This window comes from Ixodes scapularis, unplaced genomic scaffold, assembly GCF_016920785.2.
Source record: "Ixodes scapularis isolate PalLabHiFi unplaced genomic scaffold, ASM1692078v2 ptg003480l_1__unscaffolded, whole genome shotgun sequence".
In the NCBI taxonomy this organism is placed as follows: domain Eukaryota; kingdom Metazoa; phylum Arthropoda; class Arachnida; order Ixodida; family Ixodidae; genus Ixodes; species Ixodes scapularis.
This window is the reverse complement of record NW_024610332.1, coordinates 123,892-144,301: the sequence shown is the minus strand read 5'-3', so window position 1 is coordinate 144,301 and position 20,410 is coordinate 123,892. Positions and strand designations below refer to the sequence as shown.

Sequence of the window (20,410 nt, the reverse complement as noted above, 5' to 3'; positions counted from 1 at the left end):
TTTGTGGGGAAGCTCTCGTCAGGACTCCCGAGGTGGAGTTGTTGAATGACTTTTATTATCAACTGGAATCTGCTTATTGAATAAGAAAAAACCTACATTTTTAGTGCTGCCCACAACACTTTTACATCAATCGACCTATCACTATCATCACCATCTCTACTTCCATGCTTTTCATGGAACGTTTTAGACAACCCTTTTGGCAGCGACCATCTACCCATAATTTTAGAGAGCGTTTTACCAGTTTCATCGATACCAACTCGACTTTCTCGATGGAAGTTGGAAAAGGCCGACTGGTCTATTTTTGGTTTAGAGGCAGCACTTGATCCCTCCTTGTTCCTTCATATGACTCCCGAGGATGCAATGCTTTACGTTACAGAATGCATTCTAAATGCTGCTTCCGCTTCAATTCCACAGACTTCAGGAAATCTTCCCCGGAGGTGCAAGCCCTGGTGGAATGAGGAATGTACTTCCACTCGGAAAAGCCAGAACAAGGCGTGGGGAACTTTTCGGCGGTATCCAACTTTCCGTAACTTGATCGAGTTTAGGAAAAAAAGAGCACAAGCTCGATGGACGCGAAAACGGGCAAAGTGGGCTTCTTGGACAAAGTATGTTTCATCCTTAAATAGTTTTGTCACGGCTAAAGAAGTATGGGATCGTCTCAAAAAAGTTCGCGGGCAGTACCATGCTTTCAGGATTCCACTTTTTCCTTCGATCTCAGCATCTCTAACAGGGCAAGCAGACTTCCTCGCAGAACATTTTCAGCGTGTTTGTAGCTCTTCCAATTACAGTACGGAGTTTGTAAAGTTCCGGTCTACCGCTGAAAAACAGAAATTCACTATGTCAGGCTTTAACTCTGTTGCATACAACAAACCATTCACAATGTGTGAACTCGAAGTTGCTCTCAGCTTAAAAAGCAGTCTGCACCTGGGCCAGACAGAGTTCACTACGAGATGCTCAAACACCTCTCTCATGAATCCTTGTACCACCTGCTATCCTTTTTCAATTACCTTTGGGAAGCTGCTGCTTTTTTGCATACTTGGAGATGTGCCCACGTTATACCTTTGCTGAAGCCTGGAAAAGATCCCTCTCTAGCTACAAGCTACCGCCCCATAGCACTTACAAGCTGCTTGGGGAAAACTTATGAAAGGCTTATAAATCGCCGCCTTATGTTTTTTTTGGAGGAGAAAAACTTTTTCGATACTAACCAGTGTGGCTTTCGGGCTGGACGGTCGACTATAGACCATCTGGTCCGACTTGAGACCGTCATACGCGAGGCCTTTGTTCACCGGCAGCATTGTGTGTCCGTATTTTTTGATTTAGAGAAGGCATACGACACTACATGGAGGTATGGTATCCTTCGAGATCTGTACAACTGTGGAGTGCGTGGCCGCATGCTCCGTTGCTTACAGAACTATTTAAGTGAACATACATTTCAAGTTCGATTAGGCTCAACTTTATCCAGTGTCTTCTTACAAGAAAATGGTGTCCCCCAGGGCGGAGTTTTAAGTGCCACTTTATTTGCAGTTAAGATAAACAGTCTAGCTCAAGTTATACCGTCATCCGTTTCTTACTCTCTTTACGTGGACGATGTGCAAATATCTTTTTCGTTTTGCAACCTCTCTAGTTGTGAACGGCAATTGCAGCTCACGATAAATAGGATGAGCAAGTGGGCAAATGAAAATGGTTTTAAATTCTCCCCGGAGAAAACTGTGTGTGTGCCTTCTCCCTGCGACGAGGTCTATCTTTGGATCCATTCTTACAATTGAATAACATAGAAATATCGGTGAAGCACGAACATAAATTTTCAGGCATGATCTTTGATAAAAAGCTTACATTTAAGTCCCATTTAAAGGAAATAAAGCAGAAGTGCTTGCAATCCTCTAACATCCTTAAGGTGCTGTCACATGTATCTTGGGGGTCTGACAGGCGATGCCTCCTACGGTTGTACAGTGCTTTAGTTCGGTCACGCCTGGATTATGAAGCGATTGTTTATGGTTCAGCACGACCTTCCACAGTAAGGATGTTGAATCCGGTTCATCACCTTGGGCTCCGGCTTGCCACTGGGGCATTTCGCACATCACCCGTACTAAGCTTGTATGTGGACACACATCAAATGTCTCTTGGAAAACGGCGACAGTACTTGAGCCTGTGTTATTATTACAAAGTCCTCTCGGATCCCAAAAATCCTGCTTATAGTATTTTACACACCCCTCAGTTCTGTAAATTGTTTGAAAACAAGCCAACAATTGTGCGCCCCCTAGGCTTTCGAGTTCAAAGTATCTGTAACTCTCTCAACCTCCCTGTCCCTTCCACAAGTGGTGTTAACTTGCTAAAATCTATAGAGATAATTGCCCTTTGGAACGAGCTACCCGTATGTTGTGACTGGTCTCTCACCAAATACAGTAAGAAGACCGTTGCTCCACAGTTTCTTCAGAAAGAGTTTATACCTTTACAAGAAAGGATATCTAGAGGTTGCAACGAGTACTATACCGACGGGTCGAAATCTTTAAGTCACGTTGGTTGTGCAGTTTATTCTAGTAACTTTGGAAGAGCTGTGCAGCTTGACTCAATGGCAAGCATCTTCACCGCAGAGCTCTATGGTATTTTATTAGCCATTGAGCATATTCTGGACAACAATGTATTGAACGCAGTCATTTTTTTCGATTCGCAAAGTGTCTTATCTGCTATTTCTTCCAGAGTTTCTACAAAGAATATACTTACACAACATGTTCTTATAAAGTAAACAGAGCTCTTCGCCTTGGATGCACTATCAAATTTTGCTGGGTACCGAGTCACGTAGGAATCGCAGGAAATGAGAATGCAGATCGCCTGGCTGCATCTGCCACACACTCAGTAGTATCTTTTGGCCTGCCCTACCAGGACTTTAAACCACTTCTAAAGAAATCTCTTTTAAAGACTTGGCAGCTAGAATGGGACAGTGAAACCAATAATAAGCTCCACGTGATAAAACCCATGATAGGCATCTGGGAAAGTTCATTCCACAAGAACCGCCACCTTGAGGTTCTGCTTTGCCGCTTGAGAATTGGCCATTCACGTTTGACACATACATACCTTCTAAGTGGCGAAAATGTTGCAGTTTGTGCCCATTGTGGGGAATTACTTAGTTTTACACATTCTATGGGAATGTAGGTTTTATCATCAACTGCGCGTATCATGTTTTCCTGAACTCTTTAGAAACCATCTTCCCTTTCATCCTATGTTTTTACTTGGAGACAATGCCTTAGTACCACTCGGACGAGTTTCTGATTTTATTAACAAAACTGGATATCTACACCAGTTATAAAAAGTCTCTCTAGCCTACCATCTGTTTCATTCGATCTTTAAAACACATTTTGTTTGGCGCATTATGGCCACCGTTGCCGCTGCGCCATTAAAATCTTAATCCTATCCTATCCACAGTGCTAATCCCCAAATGAAGCGGTTAAGTTGCAGCAGGTCACAGCGTATTGGCCAATCAGTCTGACTAATGTCGACTACAAAATTTTAATGAAGATCTTAGCAAGGAGGTTGCGAACTGTAATATCAGAAATAGTGGGGCCCCATCAAACTTGCGGCATAAAAGAAAGGACTATTTTCGCCAATATCCATAAAGCGCGCAGTGTTCTCGAGTGTTGCGACGCAATGCATACTTGCGTTGCGATGCTCCAGGTAGATTTGGAAAAGGCCTTTGACCGTGTGCCTCACGACCTGCTTTTAACCATTCTCGATCATGTGAGCGTCGGCGCTGTTATCCGCGAAGGTGTCAGCATGGCGTACAACGGTTGCTCGACGAGACTTATGGTGAACAAGTCGATTGGAAAACATATAAAAGTGAATTGACCCGTCCGCCAAGGGTGTCCTTTGTCTCCTCTTCTTTTTTGTATTTACATAGAATCCCTTTGCATTAGTATTTTTGAAAACAGTTCCATCAGTGGTTTTGAGCTTCATGCGACCGAAGTTAAAGTGTTGGCGTATGCTGGTGATATTGCAGTGTTTTGTTCCAACCACGAGAGTATTGTTAAAGTTGTTCACACGCTTCGTTTTTGCGAAGTTAGTGGCAGTTCTGTTAACTGGGCCAAATGCCTGGGATTTTGGCACGGAGAGTGTACTCCATGTTCGTTTGCCAACATGCAGTGGGTGACCACCCCCGTAAAATATTTGGGAGTGCCTCTAGAAAATTATTGCGACAGCAAACCATATTGGCGTGGGCAGGCGGTGGAACTTCGCAAAAGAGTAGAAAATATTTTTGCACGGGCCACAGTCCGCAATTTGTTTTTTGTCAGCAAACTAGTACATTCTACAAGTCTTGCATTTTTCGTGGGTAAATGTGCAGAAATTGCACCGGGTATTTGCGGTGTTTGTCTGGGGCTCCACGTGGGAGCGATCAAGTGGGATGAATCTTTTCCGGCGCGTACGCAATGGGGGGCTTAGTTTGACACATTTGTTTTTACGCCATGTTTTTAATCTGTTCATGTATTTTCGGGACGTAAGTAACCCCTTTTTGCGCACCGTTTGTCAAGTGAGAGTTGCAAGCAGGTTGCCTGAGCTGATTGTTTCCACGTCTTCTATGTCGGGTGGCATTCATGGATATGTAAAGGAAGTGGTTGCCTCATGTAAGTTTTTGTTATCTCGTTTTTCAGTTGAGTATTTGAGTGAAGTTCCTCGGAAAAGATTGTATAAAGCTGTGTGCGGTAGTGTGTTCCCTGTACCTCTATACAGAGCCTTATACTGTGCAGGCCCAGGGCAAGATGTTTTAAAGTGCGTTAGTATTGTGGTGCCCGCATGCACCTGGACTTCTTTAAATTACATTCAGGTACGCTGCCGGTCAAGACGTGGCTAAACGAGAGGAGACTTTTCGTACCGTAAGGGGATCACTGTTTTTTATGCAAGAAGCCAGAGACAGTCGAACTCGTGTTTCTTGAGTGCTGGGACGGGGTCTTCTTCCGGGACATCCTCCAACGTACCCTGAAAAAGGGCCTCCCCCTAGACGCGCATGGAATCTGTTATCTTTCGGTTAAAACCGAGGAAGGTTTTCCCTTTGACCTGGTTATGCTGTTGGGCCTGCGTAGTATTTGGAAGTCCCGAATGGCTGTACACAATGCCGACAATAATGTGCGGGAGGCGGCGGAATATTTTAGTGAAAGTGTATCTTTGTTTGTTGAAGTCAACAGAGCACAGAAGTGTGAGCCTGAGTGGCTTCCGTGCATTGAGGCACTGTTGCCCATGAAACATTTCTAGCCCCCGACACCAGTCACCTTCGACTGGTTTAGTTTAGCCTTGCCCTGTTTCCTATGTTTTGATCAATATGTCTGCCTATTTGACTGTGTAAAAATCCGGCAATAAAGAAAGAAAAGTGGCGTGGCATAGTGGTAAAGGTTTTTCTTCATACGCAGCGGACCCCAGGTTTGATCCCCGGTTTGGGCGTGTTTTTATTTTTGCTTTCTAGAAAAATATTATTGTCGAGCATTTGGCGATATTTACGACATTTCTTTTTTACGATTAACACTGAAAAAAAAACAAATGTTGTCAACGAAACTTCGCAGAACTAAATGGTATGGGACTCCCACTCCCTTTCCGGAGGTGCAACTGGGGACAGCGGGGCTTGGGTTGCCGGCTCCGCTGTCCCCCGGGGGTGGGGTTTACGGGTGAAGTTTTGTAATTAGTAGCCGCATATGGAACGCAAGAACGCAGGCGGGGGGGGGGGGGGAGGGGTTAAGTTAACGCGCTCACCGGTGATACATGTGCCGTCCGAAAAGGGTAACCCAAATGGCATGAGCTCTCCGCGTGTAGTGCGTATAGCCATTTCGGTAGTTCGATACTTTAGACCCATGTTACGGATAAAAAAAAACAGAACGTGGGATGGCCAAAAAACATGCTTTTCGTTTAAGGCTTGTCAAATTATGAGGCGCTGGAGAAATGCAGCCTTCTGCGTTAAGTCCTTATTTCGAACTCTTTTTGTTCACCTTCCGCCCATTGAAAAGCATGCGGGAAGGGCCTTAGAACGCACCTGGTATCGCTGCGCCGCAGCATTCTTCCTCACGTCTGACCCCGTTCGTAAAATGGCGTCAGCTGTTGCTGGCTTCAGGTGGCGGTACCGTGCATGCTTCTATTCATTCGGCGTTCATTGCCATGGTGACGGCGAGGAAAGCAGACGTGAGGAAGAATGCTGCGGCGCAGCGATACCAGGTGCGTTCTGAGGCCCTTGCCGCATGCTTTTCAATGGGCGGAAGGTGAACAAAAAGAGTTTGAAATAAGGACTTAACGCAGAAGGCTGCATTTCTCCAGCGCCTCATAATTTGACAAGCCTTAAACGAAAAGCATGTTTTTTTGGCCATCCCGCGTCCTGTATTTTTTATCCGTAATATGGGTCTAAAGTATCAAACTGCCATGAAGATTTTCCTAGTAGTAAACAGAAAAGAAAATTTGATATTTGCAGCCCTGAACTCTGCAATTCCAGGAATGTCTTTTTTGCTGTGTTTCAGCCATCGCTTATTAGAAATAAAATACACTCTAAAGTGTAAATGCTGTCCCAGTCAATGCAAAAAATTTTTAAATTTGCCTTTTTCTTTTTTTTTATGGAATGAAAATAAGCATACCTGTTGTAACTGTGTTGAAGGAGATTTTTCGCTTCTATTCTTTCTGTGAAATATCTTGAAGCAATTCTCGCCATAAAGAAATAGGTAAGCCTTGCACTTCTCACAGTCTAGGCAGCTGCAGCCGTCACCTGTCTTCGGCAAACCCTAGTTCTGGCAAGCCTTCGTCAAGCAGTGGAAGCTTCTCAACTCTGCTTTTCAGTGTTCTGTTCTGTGGGTCACAGAGTGAAAACCCGGCAACAAAGCAATAGAAAGCAGAATATTTATCACATCAAAAGAATACCATCATATGTACAGATCCAACATCGAGCAGGCAACTAGGCCAGCAGAGCATCCACCTTGTGAGCCCGGCGTCACTGCTCGTGACCATCAGTGTGGCACGTGTGAACGCAGTCGTGCTATGTCCTACATCTCTCCCCCCCCTTTTTTTCAAAAAGTGAAACAAAAAATAAATGAAATAATCCAGGACTGTATGCAGTTCTACTATCCTCCAAAAGTTTGTTCATGTCAGTTAGCACCAAGGTACTGACCAAAAGTTCAGTCCTGCGCTTTCCCTACAGTGTCCGAAAGCGTTCCGGAGGTACAGCAAATCTTTCACTCTTTGTGTGTGTATAAGTTGGGTCTTGGCACGATGCGCTCACTTTGGTGCTTGCGTTTGAGTCTTCGGTAATGTCTACAATACGTGAACTCTGCTTTGGAAGCAAGACTAGGTGTGTGTGCGATTTCGGCGAACAGACTTTCCATCAGTTTCTACCCAGCAAGACCTAGGCTCCTCTGATTGGCTGCTGAAGACACCTTGACGTAGATCAATCAACCAGACGTCCATATCGTCATCCAGTAAGGGCAGATCCCGGACGCCGTGTTGTCAGTCGTAGCCTTGTTTCTGCTCACGGCGATGCTCACCCTCAAATTATGTTAGCTGCTTCTCGTCAGGCATGTGGGGGCGAAGACTCTTTGCTCTCACTGAGAGTTTGTCGTGCGAAGCCTTCTTCCCATCAGCAGCTCAGAAGGGCTGTAGCCCTTCTGGAGAGGACTGGTCCAGTTCGCAGGGAGTGTCTCGTAGGGATCCTTCGATTTATCTAGAGATCCTTTAATTATTCTTACCACTGCTTTGGCAAGCCCGTTAGTTTGAGGGTAATGGGGACTCGAGGTTACGTGGCAGAAGTTGTACTTCTGCGCACACTTTGCAAATTCAGAATGGCACGTCTTGAGAAACTGGGGCCCGTTATCTGAGACTACCGCTTCTGGAATCCTGTGTCTCGCGAAAAGAGACTTGCAATGGTTGACAACTGCTGCTCTGGTAAGGCTGTTCAGGCGGACTAACTCGGGATACCGTGAGTAATAGTCAGTGACTATAAACTACCATTGACCATTTAAGAAGGACAGGTCCATCCCAATCGTTGCCAGGGCCTTTCTGGGAATTCCGTTGGTTTCATTGGCAGTTTCCTGTTTCGACTATGGTTCAGACATACGTTACACTTTGCCAGGTTTTCGATTTCTGTGTCAATATGGGACCACCACACCGAATTTCTCGCTTGTGCCCGACATTTTTCTATGCCAAAATGTCTTTCATGAAGCTGATTGAGGACTGACTCGGAAGTTTCGAGGAATAACGACAATGAGACCACACATCAAGATGTCTTCCCCCATGGCAATGTTGTCTTTGAATGGCCAGAATGCCTTAGGTCTGCTCCTACATTGCGGCGAGATGGCCATCCACTTGTGCATAACTCTATGATCTGTTTACATTCCAGGTCCAGCTTTTGTTCAGCGGCGATTTGCTTCAGGCTCGGATGAGTCACCGGTAGAGAGGACGTCGCGTGCTCCACGAAGCCCTGTATCTCCTCGGCGAGCTCTGTTGTTTCGGACTGTTTGACTGGAGACCTGGAGAGGGCGTCACCCGCTGTGAGGTCTTTTCTAGAAACATACGAAATGTCGTAGGTATATCTCGTGAGGCGCATTTGCATCCTCTGGAGCCGTGGTGTTAAGTCGTAGATCGCCTTTGATCCAAAAATAGAAACCAGTGGCTTGTGGTCGGTTTCTAGATGGAAGTCTTTTCCGACGAGGAAGTCCCAAACTTTTTCACATGCCCAAACTTGGTCGAGGCCTTCCTTTTCAATTTGTGCGTAGTGGCACTCAGTGTCAGAAAGAACTCTTGATGCATAGGCTATGACCTTGAAATGTCCGTTCTCCTTCTTCTGCAGGATGGCACCCAGACCGTACGAAGGCGCGTCCACTGTCACCACAGTCTTTTTGCTCGGGTCGTATATGCCGAGTACAGAATCTGATGACAAACGGGTCTTCCATCTTTTGAAGGCTTCTTCTTGTGGGTTTTTTCATACAAAGTCCTGTTTTGATGACTACATTGATGACAGCGGCTGCAGCAACTCGGCCATGTTTGGGACAAATCTTGCCAGATATGTTGCCGTTCCAATCACATGCCTTAGTTCTTTCTTGGACGTAGGGCTGGGCATCTCAGCAACAGCACAAAGTTTTCATTGTAGGGTCGTACTTCGTTGTTTTCTAGGAGGTGACCCAGAAAGGAAATTTGGGTTTTGCTGAACTGGCACTTGTCCATGTTCAGGGTGACTCCTGTAGTACTGAGACGACTCATAAAGCGTCGTAGCCATTCATCGCGTTGCTGTCTTATCGACCCCCAGATGAGCACGTCATCCATGTGGGAGACGACTCTGTCGAGACCTTCTAGGATTGACGCCATTTGTCTCTGGAAGTGCTTGGGAGCTGAAGAGATGCCAAATGGCAAATGGTTGAAACAAAACTGCTTGAACGGCGTGACGAAGGTGGTAAGAAGCTTGCTGTTTTCGCTGATTGGGATTTGCCAGAATCCAGAATTTGCGTCCGTCCTGGAAAACAACTTCGTTTCTTGAAGCAGGCCCAACATGTGCTCCACGGCAGGGATGGGGTGCCATTCTTGCAAAATGAACTTGTTCAGTTACGTGTAGTCGACGCAGATGCGGAGTGCTCCAGATGATTTACGCACAACCATCATTGTCGCACTCCAAGATGTTGGCTCAGCAACCAGTGAGATCACCCCTTCGCTCTGCATATGAATGAGTTCCTGCTTTGTTTTCTCATAGAGTAACAGGGGTACCCTTCAAGGAGACGTTGGAGCAAACGGTTTGGCTTTGAGCTTTAACTTGACGTCGTATTCTTCTTTCAGGAATCCAAGACCAGAGAAGAGGTTTGGATATTTGGACTCAACATTTTCTTTTTCGATGATGCCGACCCATGCTGCGAGTTTGCTGAGAACATCTAGGTTTTCAATGGCAGGTTTCCCCAGAAGTAGTGATTTTAGACTTCGGAGTATGTGCACATCTTCGAGACATTCTCGTCCCTTGCCCACAACAACGAGTGGTTTATTGCTGGGGCCGTTGAGGGGACGTCTCGCTGGGTGGAGCTGTATCTTTATGAATAAGGTGTGGAAGAGGTCTTCTTGAGGTATGGTTTCGTTTGCTCCTGTGTCGACCCTGAACACACCTTCCTTGCTGTTGATCGCAGCCACATCCATATTTCGTGCTCTGCAAGGCCCAAAAAACCTGGTTCTTCTTGAACGCTGCGGACAGTTGGTGTCGAACGGCAAACGGTAGTAAAGTGCCCTTTCTTTGGACATTTTCTGCAAGTAGCATCCTTTGCTGGACACACACTTTTAGAATGATGTTAACGGCCACACCATCCACAAGATCCTGTCTGCTTCCTGCCACTTGAGGCTTTTGCAATCTTTGTAGTTGAAAGGCTTGATGCATCGGCGGGAGTTTTTTCTAAATTCTTTCGCGTGAACGGTTGACTTTTCCTGGCTCATACGTTGTCTATGATGACTTTTTGTGCTTGTCCGTTGTCCAATTGTGCCTGTTGCTGACGAACAGTCTCGTGTTGGCATGCAACAGTCAATGCTTTCAGAAAATTTAGGTCTGTGTCGAGTTGGTCTTTCAGACACCTTTCTATCTTTGAGGCCACGAGAGTCTATCTCGGATGAGTTCTTCTCGAAGGACCCCGTAATTGCAGGTGTCTGCCAGTGCATGCAATGACGTGATGAAGTCTTCAACCAACTCACCGTCCTGCTGAATCCAGGTGTTGAAGCGTGCCCTTTCTAAGATAATGTTCCGACAGGGAATGAAGTAGGCGTCGAACTTGCTCAGGACCACCTCGAAGTTCTTCTCTTCAGCGTCGCTGAGTGTGAATGTGTTGAACACCTCTTCGGCTTGGGTGCCCATTAGGTACACCATTGCGTTGACTTGGTTTGCTTCAGGTCTTTCGTGCAGCACCGATGCCGTGCGGTAGCAAAAGAATCTTTTCTTCCAGGTTGGCCAGTCATTTGGAGTTGCAAAAGCAAATGGCTTCGGCTGTGTAACCTGGAAGGATGCCATGGTCTCGGGCTTCGTTCTCAGCGGCGTACTTGAAGCTTGGCTGTGGTCGAATGTTTCGACGCCGTCAGCCTTGGGCAAATCAGGAGCTTGAGGCATTGCTGTTGTTGACCACTTCCTCTTACAGCCTATTGGAAAGCAGCTTCACTTTTGACACCATGTTCTATTCTGCGGGTCGCAGAGTGAAAACGTCATGGCCGGCAACAGGGAAATAGAAAGCAGAACATTTATCACATCAAAAGAACGGCATCATATGTACAGATTGAACATCGAGCAGCCAGCCAGTCAGGCCAGCGGGGCATCCGCCTCGTGAGCCCAGCGTCACTGCTCGTGGCCACCGATGTGATGCGCGAACGCAGCCGTGCTATGTCACAGATCCAGCATTTGGCACTTGGCCCCATCGCAGGCCTCTTTTTCTTTGCCACGTTGGTCAGTTCTTCAAGCACCATCTGGCATGCTAACAGTTCCACCGCATGCTTCTTGGGAATACTATTTCTAGAACAGCACCCTCAGTATTTGATTTGGGCAGAAATTAGAGAAAGAGAAAAATCACCTTCAAAGTCGACTTCCTTATTATGATGCGTATCCATAACATTCCATCATTTGGTCACAGATGTCCATGCCACAAACTGTTAAAGAGGTTATATGAAAGTTTTTGAGATAAAAGCTCAGAATTGTCTGTTCCAAAAGTGGGAATCTGCTCCAAAATGCATTGTTCCCTGCTACAAGAGCTGCTCCAAATCGCCACTTGTCAGTTCCACCACTGGGTGCGGCAACTGGTACGAGGCAGGAAAATGACTTTTTCGTATCCCGAAGGAAGAGAAAAACCGAAAACTATGACGTTTGTGGTTGTCGCGGGTCAGCAGAAAGGCCTTTGCTCCTGCCTCTCGTACTCGGCTGTGCGAGGTAAGTTATATTATTGCGATAATTAATGTTAAAGTTCAGAGAAATGAATGAACACAAATTGCAATGTTTGTAGGATAAGTTTGACGAGGATCATTCCTCTGGAAAATGTGGGAACGGTGGCAAACATAAGCTAGTGTGGAATGCCGTGCCTTCAATCTTCGCCCACAACCACAAGAAGGTGCCATGAAGAGCTCCTCTTCCCGAAAAACCGAGCAAAATTTATAGGGTGTATTTATAGTATTTAAAACTAAGTTAATCGACTGCTGCTGTAAAGACCTGCCGCTAGCTCACCGTGAAATTATCTCGTATTACTGTATCATGTGTCCTACGCGCGCGTACGTATACACCAACTCATGTTTACAAACAAACCGGAGCGCCCCTAGCAGACGCCACCGGCGCCGCGCATGCGCGGTGGATGGTGGGCAAGAAGCCCGCCGTCGCCCATAAACAAACCATTGAATTGCGTTGTTGTCGGCGTCGATGGGAGTCCCCGTGCTCTTTTTCGCGTTGGAATTGTTGATTCTACGTCCTCCTAACAATGTCCGACTACTTGAGCGGCTTCAGCAAACCTATCGAGGCAAAACTTTGCGTGAATAATGTGATGTGCGGCGATTCATTTCACGTGGACGCCGCAGAATGGGCGCTAAAGTCCGACTCCCACGATGAAATTCTGCTCGCTATTTTCCGTCGCGACGTCGCTCGGACTGCGAAAGCGTGGACCGTAGCTGGGATGGTGGACATCGATACTGAAAACCGCAAGTAGAATCGAGCATTACAAGTCGGTGATGGCCACTGGTAACAATGATCAACAACTTCTTGTATCTGTTTACACTTAGCCGACTTACCCCAACCAACCTTCAAAAGCGTTTTGAGGCCTGCACTTAGTTCTTATCGCAATTACCGGGTCAACGTTTGGTTTACGGGCCGCTGTTGTTTGAATGCGCTAATGACAAAAAGCAGACAAGTTTGAAAGAGCAGACGACAGTTCGAACGCATGCACAATGGAGTACAGGCAAGAAGCACCGCATCCCGTGTCAACAAACCATTCTAATGTCACGTCGGCGTCTGTGTGAGTCTGCATACTCTTTTTCGCGTTGGAGTTGTCGATTCTACGTCCTCATCGCAATGTCTTACCACTTTAATCGCCTGAGCAAAATTATCAAGGCTCGTTACGCCGCTAAACTTTCCATAAGTAATTTGACGTGCGGCGATTCATTCGCATGAACGCTGCAGAATGGAGGCCAAAACCATGATGAGATTCTTGTAGCTATTTTCGGTCGCGACATCGCTCGTGCTGCAAAAGTGTAGAAGGTAGCGGCGATGATCGACGTCGATACTGAAAATCGGAAGCGTTAACAGACCAAGCGTAACAAGTCGGTGATGGCCACCGGTACCAATAATTAACATCTTGTATCTACTGTTTACACCGAGCCTACTTAAGTCGTTTGAGGCCTGCGATTACTTCTTATTGCAATCACCGGGTCAAAGTTTGGTCTACGGGCCGCTTTTGTTTGAACGAGCAGACGACAAAAAGCAGACAACTTTGAAAGAGCAGACGAAAGTTTGAACGATGAGGCGGCCGTGTGAATTTGAAGACGCACTGAACCCGTGGGTGGTCCAGACAACTTGGGAGTTTTCTCTCATTCATGTTGGAACCAAGCAAATACATCTGGCGACACCAAAGTGTGGCCCGCACACGCAATCGTAGTTCGGCAGAGTCTGGTTTGCCCTTTTCACGGCTACTATCCACGTTCTCGGACGAACGGAGGGGGCAAAAACACATGAAAACTGATCTTCAAACCTTTCCAGACTCCCTTGGTAAGGCCCCCATCGCAGCATTTTGACGAGGAGGCAGGTTTTTTGTCTAGTTTCTTCCAAAGGAACACAGGAATGCATGTCTGACACGGCGACTTCTTCCCACCACCCCAGGCCGGAAGTGCGTCCGGCGCACCACCACCGCGGCGTGACGTAGGAGAGTCGAGTTTGTGTATACGGTACCGCAGACCTTGTCGGGCACTGACTACACGTGTGTGTGTGCCGTTTTCTCTTTTGCAGGTGTGACTATATTAGGGCGTTTTAACTTAGAGAACATGGAACGAAATTTCGCGCTGCAGAAGCCAGGCACCCTGGGTTCAATAGCAACCCCTCCCCGTTTAGATCTGGATGAGCATCGTACTGGCACACTTTTGTGTATCACTACTGCGTGATGTACACTAAAGACCCCCAGGAAACCAGACATACTGCACTGGCTAAGTTGCCCATCCAAAGCAGGGACCCGTCACATTATTTGGGTGGCTGACCAACCAGCAATAGCCACATGTTCCTCTGCGCGAATTAATTTACTTTAGAAATTTTAGTGAATCACTATCAAATAGGTGGCAGTGGATACAATCATGCGCTCTGTCTCTTCTATTCTAAATGGAAGCTAACCAGGAATTAAGCTTAATGCACGCTATTGTTACTAAAGCCAACAATGAAAGTAATAGTCGAGAAGCAGTTGTAGACAGAAACAAAGCCTACAGCATATGTGCAAACAAGGGGGGCATCACCAAGTTTGTGGTTTCACATGTTTTCCGATTGAATTGTATGGTCGGTTAGCTTCGGTGGCACTTTAGGTGGGTGCAGGGATATATGCAAAGTGCCACCAAGAAGCTGTGTGTAAGCGATTTGAGTTTACTCCTAGACTAGCCATTTTGAACTACCATATTTGGGTCGAGGTACAGTATTTGTGATGAAAAAAGAAAAATATTCCAACCTGAGATAGCGTATGGGAGTTCAAACAGAAGAAAGTGAGTCTATCGAAAGTATGTACCGAATGTCTCCACTTTAGACGAGAAATTTAGCCAGTGCAGTATGACTGTCAGCCTGGGGACTTGAATGTCGATCACACAGTAGCAACACAAACACACTTAGTGTTGGATAAGTACATAAAAAGAGTTCTTAAAGTCAAGTGCAACGGGGTTGAGAGGTTATGTACTTCAAGTAAAGTAGTAAGTACATTGGGGGCAATGTACCTCAACAAAGGTGCTTAAATACAGTGTACTTTTAAATTAAAGTACAACAACACATTACTTTATTATATGCATAGTCCCACGGCTAATTAAGCATGGTAGGGACAAGGAAAATCCCTACAGATTTCCCCAGCACCGTTCTCCTTTTAGGCGCTCGTGTAACGCTCAACATGCAACACTGACAAAGAAAAGTAAGGAAGTTCATCTTGGCACAACGAAAATGTTTCACACACTTAGTCCTTCGGCCTCACCATTCATGGATAAAAGAAAAGATCCCACTTTGGGACCAGTTCACCATCCAAGTACAAGTCAAGGCGTTGAGAGCACACTTCTTCTCCTGGCTTCCTAAGGTAGAAGTTGCCCGTCCGGTGCACCTTGAAGCTATACTTGTGCCTGCGGAAAGCCTCCACCTGGAGCGCTTCCAGAAGAAGGATTGGGTCCCCATCAATTATGTACACGGCAGTTACTTGAGCAAAGCTCAGACTGGTTGTCTTGTCCATGACGAGTATGGCATCCCTGCGGTAGTCGCCCGTGCTGGTGCTGATGGATTTGGCCTCCCAAACTTGACCTTTGCTTGCCAAGCTCTGTGCGCAAGGGGGCAGCGTGCCAGGGTCTACTTTTCTTGATCCCAGGGCAGAGAGAGGCTTGTCGAGGACGTAGGTCTGGTGTCGGTAGCTTTCCAGAAGCTGATGGCGCATTGTTAGCGTTTTGCATATGTTCCGGAAGTTCTTCACTTTGGAGGCCATGCTTTTGAAATACTGGTGTTTTTCCTCAAACCTCATGCACCAGAACTGCCGGAGGGGTCCAAACTCCGAGATAATACGAGGGTAGTGCACCATGTAGTGCAGTTTGGCAGTTACGCTGGCGGATGGGTACAGGTCATGGTAGGCGCGTAGAAAATCTTGAATTTGGTCTTCCAGGTATGGTAGAAATCCAGCTGGAACTTCGGTTGCTAGGACCATGTCGACAATCTCGCGATACCTCAGGTACAGATCCCAGTGTGCGTTGCCCTCGGGAAGGTTGGATGCAAGCATCTGGGGCAGTAGCCGGAAAAGGCACCCCTTTTGCGAGGCGGTGCCCTTTAAGGCACGATGGTCCTTGGCAAAGTTAGGGTCCAAGTCTTCGGGCTTGTTTTTTTTTGTCATGAAAACCCACCTTGAAGGCAGCTACCTTCTTGAAATCTGCCAATTCAAGCGTTCCTTCGGAGACAAGGCCTTGAAGGACGTGGTGCAACACAAGTGCAACTCCTCCTTCAAAGAGGTCGTGCATCAGATCAGGCATGAGCTGCTTGGTGACGTCGAAGTGTCCCAGTGCCAGCATAGGAGAAGGTCCTGTGACACCATACATCTTCTTGAGTGCTGGGTTGACTGCAATTGCTGTCAGATGTTCTTTGTGTGTGGCTGCACTCCTTAACGCACACAGTCCCTCTCTTGTAAGGTCTGGCAGCTTTGGCTTGAGGGCCATGCAAATGCGGCAGACCCTGCCACTGCTAAAGCAGCAGGAAAACCCACCAAGTTTGTTTAAGGAGAGATTATCACCGCAAACTCCTACAACTGCTACTTTCACGGTGACAATGCTTCCCTGCATTTGGACCTGAAGCCCATTGTTGTTGAGCTCGTTCAGGTCATGAAGGAGGGGTTGTAACAATTTGTCTAGGCCCTCCCGCTCAACGTCCTGGTATTTCGCCATCAAGGTGAGGTGGATGTTCTTGAGCTCCGACCGATAGCGTGGGTGCAGGTTAAGCACCGAAAAGTAGACGACAAGCAGCTTGTGTCTCTTCTGCTTCGCCCCTAGGGGATTCGTGATGCCCAGCTCGTCCGTATACAGCAGAATGTGCAGCATATGCACAGGTTCATTGTGGACTTCTTTGATTGCCTTGCCATCGCGGAAGCACCGCAGTATTTGCGGCTCGGTCGTCTCTTGTTCAGTCTCCTGTAGGAGATGTTTTGACAGCTCAGGTACTTGAAGCAGGTTCTTGATCACCTTGCCAATGGGCACGTATTGAAAAGACAAGCTTTGAGGATTTGCCAGAGAGTGTTCCTCAGGTTTCACGTAAGGCAGGTTGCCCATGGCGAACTGTTCTCGCTGGTACGTGCTTTTCACTTGTTCGAACAAGCATCCTGGGAACTCGTTGCCAAATATTCTGCGACTGTCCTTCGGGTCATTGGCACCAAAGATCTCCCCGGCTTGTTGGGCCTGCTTTGCATACTTGCTTAGTATGGTTTCAAGAAGGCACTGAAAATCGCCAAAGATTTTCTCTGATGTAGCATGTGGAACTTTATGTTCCTCTGCTAGCTTGAAGAAGAACATGCAGATGTTCTTCTGCACTCCCTGCACGAATTGGTCGAAGGTCTCCCATGGAGGGGCGGTAGGCCCGGCATTGCGCGGCGAGGCAGAGGGTCCCTCATCTGAATGCAGGGGGTCGGTGCTCCCACAAGCTTCTGGTTCTTCAGTATCAACGTCGCAGAATCCAGAGGTGTTGCCATCCGATGGCGTGAGGTACTGACGGTGGTGGCGATAAAGGTGACTGCGATAGGATTGGAACACCTTGTACGTTTGACAGCAGCCATCAACCCCACAGCGCACAACAAAGTTCGACTGAGAGCTGTGTACCTCCGCAATGTGCGTTACTACGCGCGTAAGTTTCTCCGCGAAAAACGGACAAAGGAAGCAACGGTGAAAGGTCATCTTCAACGGAGAAAATCACATAGTTCATACCGGTAAATCACCTCAACATCGGACCCGCGGGAAACGGGAACACGGAAGGGTGGGGGGAACGCCGCCTGTTTCGGGATCGGAAGCACGGACTGGAGCAAGGGCCAACCACGGGTTAATGGGCTAACGACTAACGTTGCTATGAAAATACGCTTCTCGGCGTTACAGAGGGGGACAAAGAAAAAGCGAAACAAGCGAGAGAGGTTGCGCAACGCGGGAAGGAGCATGAAAAGGGAAAGGGTTCGTGAGGAACCTGGGGGAGCACCTCTGTTTTTTAACAGAGTTTTTTAACCGACGCGCCTGTCCCTAGATGGCGCCAGTGGTCAAATAAGTGCGGTAGGGAGGCGGCGGCGGCCCTTCGCCTCGGTGGGTTTGAGCCGTTTGAGCCATAGAGTTACTGTTTGAGCCACTGATCTCTACAGTGGTTTGAGCCATAGAGTTGTTACAATAAACGCCAGAGGTTTAGGTGGCCCTAGTGTGCTGTTGCATTTTGAAGCAGACAGCAAGCAGTCAGAAATTGACTTCCGGTAATGCTCTTCTATTGGAAAAAGCGAGTGCATTTTCTCTCTGCGCTGCGCAGCAAATATCACGAATAATTTGTACGCACTAGGCACATTGGAACATTTCCCAGACACGCAGACGAAATAATTGGTCAGTTACAGCAATTTTATTTGAAATTCGTGGCATAAAAAACGGTGCTAAAATCGCTTCGTACGTGTATTTATGCGCACTGTCGGACACTGTTAGCGCGAGGGAGGAAGTGGCCGAGTGGGCTAACGCGTCTCAGCTCGGAGCGTGGAGCGAAAGCTTGCGCTGGGAACCTCCTGGGTTCGATCCCCGCCGCCCCCGCCCGTTTCGATCTGGATGAGTTTCGTGCCGGCACGCGTTCGTGTGATCACTACTGCGTGATGCACGTTAAAAATCCCAGGTTAGCGGTTGTACCGCACTGGCTAAATTTCTCATCTACAGCTAAGAGACCGATTACCCGTTGAGGTGCATCTCCATCAAGGCTGTATAAGCATAAAGAGCAAGCCAATTTTCTGTTAGCGCGAACACGGTCGAAACGGGCAGTGGGTGGGGGTAACTTTATTTTTTATTTCGAGTTCCGTCGGACGTAACTTTAATTTTCACATTGGTTCCGTCCGACGTAACTCTAATTTTTATTTGGAGTTCCGTCGGACGCAACTTTAATTTTCATATTGGGTTACGCCGGACCATAGAGTTATTATAATGTACGCTAGAGGTTCAACTGGCGCTAGTGTCTATGCGACTTCCGTGACGCAAATTGAAGCAGACAGCAACCAGTCTACTTTTGCGGTGCTCCTGTGCATTTCTATGGGAAAACGCGCGTGCATTTTGTCTCTTCGCCGGAAAATAACATGGAACACTTTGGTTATTTCGGTCGTACCGAATAGTATTTGTCTTAATTAACATTGTAAAAGTGTAATTGCTTTAGTTAGCGCATTTTTCTTCATCAGTGAGCGATGTTTAACTTCGCTGCATTTCAGTCCCAAACGTGTGTTCCGCAGCAGGTGTGTAAAAACAAGCGGCGATTCACAGCAAAATTACGATCGAAACGAATATAGACTGTGTTCAAGGCTCGCCAGCATTCCGGTGACGCTTGTATATTGATAATATGCCAGTCCTGTCACCATATGAAAATGATCCCGTCGTGCATGAGCGGATAAAAACCTTCAACGTAGAGAATAAAGTCCGTGGGATATGAAAGGTGTCTCTTCGCATTATTTTTTCTGCCGGGCAGCTTTTATCGCGCACTTGTTCTCAAAGATGTCTAGCGCGCGGGTGATATTTTGAACGTAGAACACGCAGCTTCGCTCAGGACAGAAAGAGTAAAGCGGTACTCACTTATTTAAAATTGAATAGATTACGTGGCCTTCAATTTATTTTGATCGTACATGCACTGCGAGTTACTGATCCGGTGTTGCTGTGTAGCTCTTGCCGCCGCTCTTGATTTTCCAGATGTCCTTTGTTCGTTTGGCATGTATATCCCCCATGCTGGAAATCGCCGACGCCGCGTTCGCACTAACAGTGTCCGACAGTGCACATAAATACACGTACGAAGCCGTTTTAGCACTGTTTTTAGTGCGATGAATTCGAGAGAAAAACGCCGTAACTGACCAATTCTTTCGTCGGCCTGACTGAGAAATGTTCCAAACTACCTAGTACGTACGAATTATTTGGGATATTTGCTCTTATAATCGAGCGCAGGGAGAAAATGCACTCACTTTTTCCCATAGAAATGCATTACCGGAAGTCAATTTTCGACTGGTTGCTGTCTGCTTCAATTTGCGTCAGCACACTAGCGCCACTTGAACCTCTAGTGTACATTATAATAACTCTATGCGCCGGACGTAACTCGAATTCTCTGCGTAAAGTTACGTCAGACGTAACTTTAATTTTTATTTCGGGTTCCGCCGGATGTAACGCTAGTCACTGCACAGTTAAAAAGTAAGACAAACGCCCAAAATTCAAATCAGACAAAAAAAAAAGAAATAGCGAGGTACCGACCTTACCCCGAAACTAGCGCATTTACGTTCGACGTGATGGGTGAGAATGCGAGAGTGCAGTCGCTACCAGCGCTTATCTAAAAGGTTGGTCGCTGCAACCTGTTGTTTTTATTTGCGATGACTTCAAGCAACTCGGCTGTCGTAGAGATATTTACAGACGGCGTAAATCTCCACAACCAGCTGACTACAAAGCAGCTGGGGTTTACACTGGAGAAAACTGATGATGCTGCCCGCGCATACTCTTGATCCGTCTCAGCATGGTATTATGCGCGAAC

General features: G+C 46.9%; 1 protein-coding gene across 1 annotated transcript; it reads right to left on the bottom strand.

Moving 5' to 3' along the window:
* Nucleotides 1-15,146: 15,146 nt before the first annotated feature.
* On the bottom strand, nt 15,147-17,580 carry LOC120842871. The gene is made up of 3 exons (XM_040214056.1): nt 16,404-17,580; nt 16,048-16,259; nt 15,147-15,953 (listed from the first exon to the last, which is right to left on the bottom strand). Exons 1-3 carry the CDS (start codon nt 17,578-17,580, stop codon nt 15,147-15,149), a joined length of 2,196 nt encoding a protein of 731 aa, XP_040069990.1.
* Between the last annotated feature and the right edge of the window lie 2,830 nt (nt 17,581-20,410).

Excerpts from the sequence above, each read along its gene's own strand:
- LOC120842871 (XM_040214056.1), bottom strand. The coding sequence starts at position 17,580 with ATGACCTTTCACCGTTGCTTCCTTTGTCCGTTTTTCGCGGAGAAACTT. Across the intron at positions 16,260-16,403 it reads TCTCTCCTTAAACAAACTTG|TCAACCCAGCACTCAAGAAG; the intron begins GTGGGTTTTCCT and ends CAGCAATTGCAG. Across the intron at positions 15,954-16,047 it reads AGAAGGTAGCTGCCTTCAAG|GGGTGCCTTTTCCGGCTACT; the intron begins GTGGGTTTTCAT and ends GCCTCGCAAAAG.